The sequence below is a fragment of the Mastomys coucha genome, unplaced genomic scaffold (genome assembly GCF_008632895.1).
Source record: "Mastomys coucha isolate ucsf_1 unplaced genomic scaffold, UCSF_Mcou_1 pScaffold5, whole genome shotgun sequence".
Taxonomy (NCBI): Eukaryota; Metazoa; Chordata; class Mammalia; order Rodentia; family Muridae; genus Mastomys; species Mastomys coucha.
The window spans coordinates 70925740-70935218 of NW_022196911.1; the positions used below are offsets into that span (position 1 = coordinate 70925740).

The 9479-nt window shown below is 47.1% G+C and overlaps 1 protein-coding gene across 1 annotated transcript in view; it reads right to left on the bottom strand.

Annotated features, from left to right (window-relative positions):
* The window catches only part of Rpa1 (replication protein A1), a 37528-nt gene that overhangs the window by 4515 nt on the left and 23534 nt on the right, over positions 1-9479 (bottom strand). The window contains exons 7-13 of the mRNA XM_031354042.1: positions 9022-9090; positions 8700-8892; positions 8435-8574; positions 7762-7910; positions 5545-5677; positions 2556-2732; positions 1508-1615 (exon numbers count right to left, since the gene is read on the bottom strand). Of these exons, the coding sequence (XP_031209902.1) occupies positions 1508-1615; positions 2556-2732; positions 5545-5677; positions 7762-7910; positions 8435-8574; positions 8700-8892; positions 9022-9090 (969 nt within the window). The remainder of the gene's footprint in view (positions 1-1507; positions 1616-2555; positions 2733-5544; positions 5678-7761; positions 7911-8434; positions 8575-8699; positions 8893-9021; positions 9091-9479) is intronic.

The following is a 9479-nucleotide window of genomic DNA, read 5'->3' on the forward strand; positions in this document are numbered from 1 at the left end:
ACTCGGAAATCTGCCTGCCTCCGCCTCCCAAGTGCTAGGATTAAAGGCGTGCGCCACCACCGCCCGGCAGTATGTTAAATCTTTAAAAACTTAAACCAGATGCCACTGCTCTTTGGGGTCAGGGAAGCATGTCCGCAGGCTCCCAGAGCAGCACGAACCAAAGTCCCGAGGGAAGTCCTGTGTGCGTGCCCTCACTGACCAGCACCAAGAACAGCCGATTATAATAAGTTCATAAAAAGTCCTGAAAGGCTTCTCAAGCCTGAAAATCTGATATAAAAATCGAGGGTCAGGCAAAACCGATAAAAGGCAGAGTGCACTGTAAAGTCAGTCCCAGTTATCTGTGTGAAAGGACTTCCTGGGACTATTTTCTAAGACCTCATGGATGATGTAAACAGAATGGAGGGCAGGAAAAGAAAAGAAAGCACATGAAACAAACGGCAAGACCTCCTTCTTTGTGGCCTTTTCAAGTATCCAACCAAGGCGGAGGAAAAGGAGGGAGAAGGGACACTGCGTGTAGACACCAACTCCCATGCCTAGAAAATATGGCTTTACTAATTAGTCCTTTTTTTTTTCCACCTCAGCTAGTATCTTTCTTATGTCTGGCATAATCCCTACTCTGCATTAAATAAATCTAGAGTGTAATTAGTAAAAGTGAAACTAGTTATTTTTTTAAAAGATTTATTTATTATTATAAAAGAATACACAGAAGAGGGCGTCAGATCTCATTACGGGTGGTTGTGAGCCACCATGTGGTTGCTGGGACCTGAACTCACGACCTTCAGAAGAGCAGTCGGTGCTCTTACCCGCTGAGCCATCTTACCAGCTCCTGAAACTAATTATTTTTTTAACTGTTTATTTGGTCAGATTTGCTTGGCAAGGTCTTCACTCACTGAGCCACCTCAAGGGTCCCAACTCATCTGTTTACTCTACGTATATATTTTTGAGACAGGGCCTTGCTATGCAGTCCAGGCTAGCTTTGAACTCACTGTGTATGCTAGCTTGGTCTGGAGGTTTGAGTGAACCTCCTGCCTCAGGCCCAGTGCTGGGACGATGGGCAAGAAGCATCAATGCAGCAGGCAAAATGAACTCTTCCCTTTAAACCTAAACCAAAGTTGTTTCCTATGACCTTCTCCTGATAACCGGAAACAGCAAGTGCCCGGACGTGCGCTTGTGTTTCTTTTTTTTACTCCAAGATTTGACTCCACTTTCCTAAAAGGTGTTTATTAGGCTGAAGCACATCCGACCTCTGAGCCACATCTAGAGTGACTGGAACCACAGCAGCTCTGATGCATAAATACAGCGACGTGGCCAAGGTGGCTGGTAGTGCCTCTGTGCAATGCACTCTATATTCCCTGATGCACCACCTCACACCACACATACACAATGGACGAAGGTAAGTTCTCACTCAGTGCAGTGAGAATGCATACGCCACACTCAAAGCAAGCATTCAACAGCTCAGCGGCATCAAGGCAAGCACCATCGAAGCGCTGACAAACACGCAGCCCACCTTCTCTTTGAGTTCCCCGAGGTACACAGTGTTCTGTCCAAGGATGGCCTCCGCGGACTCCTGGAAACACGTCACCCACTGGTTCTCCTGAAAATCTGCAATATTTGCCTAAAAACACAATTCGATTATTTCAGCAAATAAATAACGGAAGGAAGACACACCAAGGAGGAGGGAAGATTCCCCCTTACGAGGAAGCATCCACTTCCGGTCACCCCTAAATCACAGGAGCTACTCAATACCTTTATCATAAAGTGGGCTGTGTGTTAGGCGATTCTACCAAGCATAGACTATGCAAATGCTTTGAAACCCCCCCCCCCCAAGACAGGGTTTCCTGTGTATAGCCCTGGCTGTCCTGGAACTCACTCTGTAGACCAGGCTGGCCTCGAACTCAGAAATCCACCTGCCTCTGCCTCCCAAGTGCTGGGATTAAAGGCGTGCGCCACAACTGCTCTGAACACACTTAAGGGAGGCTAGGTCGTGCTAGCACTGTTACATGTAGCTAATGCTATGCCAGTCTTATACCATAGGAAGAAGTTTAAAATGTGGCCTAACTAACTCAATCTGCTAGAGGTGTGGGTTTAGACCTCAGGAGATGGGCCAAGTAAACTTCCCAGATGCAGAAGCATCAGTTAGAGCTGTCCCCTCTTAATGCTAAGGCTTCGCACTGCAAGTTCTTAATGAGCCTCCATGGTAACAGTGGGTTCCTCCCTGTCTCCCCATGCTTGACACCTTTTAGGTTTTTTTTTTGAGACAGCATATAACGTAGCCCACTCTGCCCGCATACAGTCACAGCTAGCCCTGAACTCCTTGAGCCTCTTCCCTACCCCATAACAAGTGCTGGGATTACAGACATATGCCACCGTGTGCAGTGTGAGTCCAGCAGCACAAAGCCTTCTTTATTCACAGAGCAGCAGCATGCGCTTCTGCCCAGACTCATCTGTGATTCCCTTACCACGACCCGCCAGGGTTCTGCCACACCCTTCAGTGTCTCACTCCTGACAGTCAGTCCATGAACACCATAAGGCGTCTCATGATCCGCTCTACTCACCGATAAGATCATTCGGTATTTGAAATTGGGAAATTCCCGGTCACACTTCTCACAGCGATACAACCCATTCTGCTGGTCGATCACTTTCTTATTGCAGTCCTGGGTTGGGCAGGCCTGGTACATACAGTTCTCTTTGCGGAGGAACACCACCGTTGCCACAGTGCTAAAATAGTCCGCCTGCAGGAGAAAAAGGAAGACTACATCAGCAAGCAACACAGGTCTGGACAGGCGACTCAAAGCTGCTCTTCCTCGCAAGTGGTGAGCGCATGTGTATGCTAGTTCCCACACTCACCAAGCGATCAAGGAGAATCGCTAACTCTGTGGCTTCAGAAATCACATGTACTAGCTACAGGCAGAACCCATCGAGGTAACAAACCGTCACTCAGGCACATCACTGTTTTCTTTTTGGAGACAGCGGCTCACTAGCTAGCCTTGAACTCATACAGTTAGTTCAGTCTGCCTCTGTCTCCCGAGTGCCTAGCCACCACACCTGGCCACTTAATTCTTTTTATTTTTTACATGTGATTGAGTTTGTGTTTATGACGTCCACATGCACATGAGTGTGGATGAGTGCGGGTATGCACATGTGTGCAGGTCAGGCCAATGCTCAGGAGCCAGTTCTCTTCATCCACCGTGGGTTTCGGGGAACTCAGGCCTCCAAGGTAGCAGGAAATGTGGCTCTAACAGCTGAGCTATCTTAGCACAGGTAATATTTTAAAATTGTTCTTCAAAACTACATGTACTTATTCAGTGTGTATATAGTGGTTTTGCATGTATTCATATAAACCACAGCATGCGTGTGCAGGCCAGAAGACAACTTGTGGGAGTTGGTGATCTCCCTTCTGTCAGACTTGGTGGCAGGCACCTTTACTCACTGAGTCCCCTTGTTGGCCAAGCACATCATTCTTTACAACAACCGTGACTTCTATTCTTCTCGTTAGGGATCAGTAAGCCTTTCCCCAAACAAGACAGAAAAACCCTGAAGGTCCAACGAGCCATTCAGTCAGTCTCTACTGCTACCCTACAGCCTGCTGCTGTGGGGCAGGACAACCCACAGACAACATGAATACTGGTGAGCCAGTAACAGACAGCTAACTCACAGGCTTGACAGGCAACTCCTGGACTGAATAAGTTTAAGAGAATGCAAAACTACCCATGACTAAGATCTTCTAAATGGTTAAGTAACCCAGCAAGGAACTAAGTCATGCTAGGGGTAGATGCCTGCTTTGCCTCTGAGCCCTGCACAGCAGCTTTTGTTCTTGGCTTATGTTCAGTCATGTCAAGTAACTACAAAATCCAGGTATATCCCGAATTCAGAGATAGACTACCTACATGTCCCCCAGCGCCTCCCTCCCCCTCCCCCAGGGTCTCACTGTGTGGCCCTGGCTGTTGTAGAGCTCTCTATACAGACTGGGCTGGTATCAAACTGAGAGACTCACTTGACTCCCAAGTGTTGGGATTAAAGGCATTTGCCACTATGCCTGGCTCTCACTGGTTGTACCAGAGGAGCAAAACAATGTGGCCATTTAACGAGACTATGCTAGAAACCAGTTTAGACAGCTTTGGGGCTGTGGGTGTAGCTCAGTGGAAGGAAGAGCTTGCTTAGCATGCACAAGCTGTTGGTTTTAACCCTCAGCTTGACACAACTGAATACGTAAGAAGGCTTAGAGGTGAGGGTGGGGGTGGTGCAGAGATGGATTAGAGGTTAAGAGCACTGGTTACTTTTGCAGAGACCCAAGCTCAATTTCCCAGCACCCATATGGTGGCTCACAACATCCATAACTGCAGTTCCAGGGGATCTGATGTCCTCTTCTGACCTCTTTGGGGACATGCGACTCGGGCCACTATGCTGGCTCAGGGGTGAAGGTGCTTGCTGCCAAGGTGGATGGACTTGAGTTTGGTCCCTGGGACCCACAAGAGAGAGTTTGACTTCTCTACACAGAAGTGGAACACGCATACCCTGCCCCCAAATAAAAAATAACTTAAAATTTAAAGAGAAAGCTGTAGAGAAATAACTCTTAGGAGAATGCCTAAAGAGCTTCTCTGCATTTCTACGTTAGATTCAGACTCAAAGCCTGATTTTTTGTTTTTTGTTTTTTTGTTTTTTCGAGACAGGGTTTCTCTGTGTAGCCCTGGCTATCCTGGAACTCACTCTGTAGACCAGGCTGGCCTTGAACTCAGAAATCCACCTGCCTCTGCCTCCCAAGTGCTGGGATTAAAGGCATGTGCCACCACTGCCCGGCCTCAAAGCCTGATTTAAAAGTCTGAGTGCAGACAGGTGTTCTGTATACCAGGTCCTGGCTGTTTACTGTCTGTCTTTAGTTTAAGAGAGCAACTGGGTGAGAAGAAACCCAGAATCTAGCCGATGTTTAATTCTCAAGATGTCCTGTAATAGCATTATAAGTTGTGGTGGATGACAGTGATAGATCGGGCGCACAGTGAAAGGAGACAGTGAGGAAGAAAACCTATATTGTATACGATGACAATAAAGGAGCAGCGGAGCGATATTTCGGGAGTACAATAGAAATAGATGATTCAAATATCCAAGAGAACGCAGGTTAGACAAGGTAGGATCACTAAGCACACACCGAAATGGAAGATGCAACTGAAATTAAATACCAGAGCCAGTCCGTGGCAGGGCAGTAATGGAGCTCGGCCAGAGGCTCACGGGGGCTGCCTGATGCTCAGCAGCATGAATTACAGTCTGTAAAAACCAACGTGAACCTGAGGTGGGTTCACACTGCACTGCAAAGCCTGGCCATCACCACTTCCTCAGTATCCAGAATTCTTCACACCAGTTCACACCAGAGGCTACAACACACCCCAGGCTCAGCAAGCGTAGCCCGTACACCAGCCGTAACGTGGTGCCCTGGAGCAGGCTTCTGGGGTCCCAGATAAAAACACAGCCTTGAACTGGCACCAGAGAACAGGTGTAGAAACTCAACCCTCTGTTGTTTTCTGGGCCTCTGAAGGGAGGGTTGTGAGGTACCTTGTCGCCCTGGCCCAGGTTCTCTGATTTAGCTTCATACAAAGTTTTCCAGTTGGTGTTGCTCCCTCCGGTCCCTCCACTCCTGAGGTCAGAGATGGAAACCCCATCTAAGGCTTGTCCTTCTGAGTCAAACCTAGGGGAGGAAAAAAAAAGGTACTGCTGATAGGAACTTCACATCCTTCTCAAACGTGCTGTTTGAGCTCCACCCCTCAGCTCTCACTCGGGTCCCCACACAGAGTCCACTGAAGAAATGCAATGCCTTTCTTTCCATCTTGTTTCCTTTGATGCCCCTCACCCTCCACCTACAAGGTCAGACAAACAGTGCGTAAGTACCACAGACCCTTTCCCTAAACTGGGCTGCATACTGACAGCCACGAACAAAGTTGGCAACAGCAAGCAACACTGGCACAGTCCCCCAGGCTTCAAGCCTTCACCCCAGTCATCAAAATGAATCAGATGAAAAGGGACATTTTTGTTTAATGAGTCTGCCAAAAATATTTTCATGGGAGAAAAATCTTTTAAGCCTAATCAGTTATAGAACTCAGTGTACTTCATCAGAAGGCATTATCTGCCGTGTTAGAGATTTGCATTCTCAGAGTAAGAATTTGTTTATGGAAATATCAAGGTTAAATTCATTTATATGAAATGATTATTAAAACTGATTATACTTCTTGACCATCTCTTGGCTAACCTGAAGGAAAAGAAGCCAGGGACAGGGTAGCAAGGACAGGCTCGTGGCAGAGAACAGTGGGCCTGAGATTAGAAAATGCATCAGCTACATGAGTGGTAGTAATTAAAGCTCCCCACGCACAGGACTGACTCCCTAAAGAGACTATCCAACAGAGTGGCTGCAGCCCTAGGCCACAGTCACCTCCTCATTCTGTCAGGCAAGCAGCCACATCCTTGTCAGAGGACAAGGTCCATAAATCTGTTTCACCACGACTAGCTGCTAAAGTTTAAGGTTTCAAAAACTTCACACAGGCATTTGCCACCAAAGACAGCTCATCAGGAATCAACAGAGCAAGGAGACAGGCAGCCCCCCTCTTACAATAAAAATTCCACTCTCTTAGTGCCTAGATCTTACTGCTAATCCTTGCCTGGGTGGGGTGTGTACAACAAACTTGTAGATCAATGACAGGGTATTTTGTTCAGGGGACAGACATGCCTGTTTGTGATTTCTGTGATCACAGTTACTGACAGTGAAATATGAACACCTTAATGTAGGCACACAATTAACCTGGAGTTGTGCTCAGAGCCTGGGAGGAAAACCAACCAACAAACCAGACCTAATGCCATGGCTGTCTCTGGTCAGACTACTACAGAATTCTGTCCTACAATGCCACGCTAGCTATTGGGCAGTTACACAGCCGGATCCACACCACCGAGATGACTTAAGTGACAGACACCCCAGATGGATGCTCTAAGTATTAAATATTGTTATTGGTTTATATCAGACTCAAAACAAAAATGAGGAGCACAAAATATCAGCTGTGTTTCTTGAGTCCCCTAAACTCTAAGACACAGCTTGGAAACCATACATGCCTACCCTGTGAGTACAGCTACACAATTCCTTTATGCTTGGGCCAGCTAGGTAAAGTATTTTCTTTGACCATCTCAATTCTTCCACACGACACTCTCTGGATGAAGTGCTCTTCCAAGGCAGAATTTAATGCCTTAAAAAGCTAGATATGTTGTGGAGATTCTAACCAGCTCTCCTCATCTCTTGAGTGCTTTGGGAATAACAATGTAAAGGCAACAAAAGAGCCCATTGTTCTCACTGTGCTTTACCCGAGTCCAGAGACTACACAACAGAAGATGTGACCAGCTCCGGAGACTCAGCAGAGTAAGAGAGTACATTCTACCCCCACATCAGCGGCCCACAGTGCGAACCAAAGATGCTCTCAGCACCGTTCTTCAGCACACAGCCGTTAAAGCCTTGCCATACCTGGTGGAATCAAGGTCAGCATGCAGCACTTAAATTCTAATTGCTTTCTCTGACTCTCTATGCTCATCAGAAGATCGTGGGTTTGTCGGTTTAAGAGGGCTTTCAGGCCACCATCTCAGAAGACATAATGCCTCCAAGAAATATAGGAACCACTCCACTCAATAGCAAAGGCTTGGCGAAATAGCTTGGCAGAAGTCCATATGCTGACACTATCCAACTCTTACCAAAGCCCGAGCACAAATAACCCCTTAGCTGAGTTCCACAAAACCTACCATCCACGAAGCTTATAGGCCTCTGGGATGTCAGGATTCATAATGACAGTGCTAGATGATAGGACAGAGAGGCTCCGTCCACCAAAGTCAGAAACTCGGGCTCCTTTGATGGCCATCACAGGCTGCCTAGAACCGTCAAACTTGTCAGCCTGCAAAGCAAATGCACACGAACATCACTGGCAAGAACAATGTACATAGCTTTATGGAGACTAGTCAACGAACACAGAGTGAATAGAGTCAATGTCTGTAGACACTGGAAGACAGACCTCATACTTAAGAATCTGCTTAGGGCCGGGCAGTGGTGGCACACGCCTTTAATCCCAGCACTTGAGAGGCAGAGGCAGGCGGATTTCTGAGTTCGAGGCCAGCCTGGTCTACAGAGTGAGTTCCAGGACAGCCAGGGCTACACAGAGAAACCCTGTCTTGAAAGATCAAAAAAAAAAAAAAAAAAAAAAAAAAGAATCTGCTTAGACTTCTAGGAAAGCGAATCTGTCTCTATATCGCAGAATCAGAGGAAGGAGCATTGCACTGTGAGAAGCTGCAATAACCGATCATCTCACACAAGCGAAGGCCATCAAACACTTGCTGGACAGCACAACTCTCTGAAATAAAGCCCCACAGCTCAAAGAGACGAGCACCCACCCACAGGAATCTTCTCAGTGCAAGGACTCACATCTTCTCCCCACAGAGTTGTAGTCACCACTTTCCCTGACATGTCCATCAAATAGATATTTCTCTTAGAAACTTCTCTGTTGTTAGACTTCACTGTGATTTTAGTTGAATCTTCATAGCTCTTGCAGATTCCAATTATGTCTGAAACAAAGAACACTTTGTAACAGCTCACATCAAGGGTCCTCTTAAAACATGGCCAAGGGACAAAAGGCAAGCATCACCCCAAACACAAAATCGTCACTCTTTGCCCTCAACCCTAGACGCACCTACTAGTGAGTCTTTAGACTTGCTTTCTAGGTCACCAATCCCTGTGAAATCAAACTGAACTGTGGGTAAGTGATGGCCATCTTCACAGGGAAGGACAGAAGTCTCATTATTGAAGGTCATCTCATAGTCATTTTTAACAGCTGAGAATTGTTTGTTAGCGATCTTCAGAGTGCCCTTTGAAAAGTAATACACCTGCAAAAGAGGCCACGTCAGGGAGTGCTGCTAGCCAGCCCATCAAAACCCGCCCCACGATGCAGCCTTCCAGCTGTGCTCATGGCTCTCACTGTTCAGCTTGTCAGCTCTGACTCAACACTGTCTTACCTTGTTCACTTCAATAAGGGGAAAGAACTTGTCCACCTGCTCATTGAAAGCGGTAGCTCTGATTTCACCCTGCAGAAGCAAGGGAGAGCATGTTAGAACTGCGCTGCTAGGCCCTCGCTCTCAACAGCAAGAGCAGGCCATTTTGACAACATCCTTGGAGCTACAGCCCAAGTGTAAAGAGACCCTCACAGGGCTGCAGACATTCCAGAAACCCACATATAGTTACACTTTCAAGTTATCAGTTCTGATAAAACAAGAGAAGTTCAGCCACCTGAGCCGATAGCTATAACTTAACCATCTAAGTTAAAACATAGAATGAGGCCGGGCAGTGGTGGCGCACGCCTTTAATCCCAGCACTTGGGAGGCAGAGGTAGGTGGATTGTGGATTTCTGAGTTCAAAGCTAGCCTGGTCTACAGAGTGAGTTCCAGGACAGCCAGGGCTATACAGAGAAACCCTG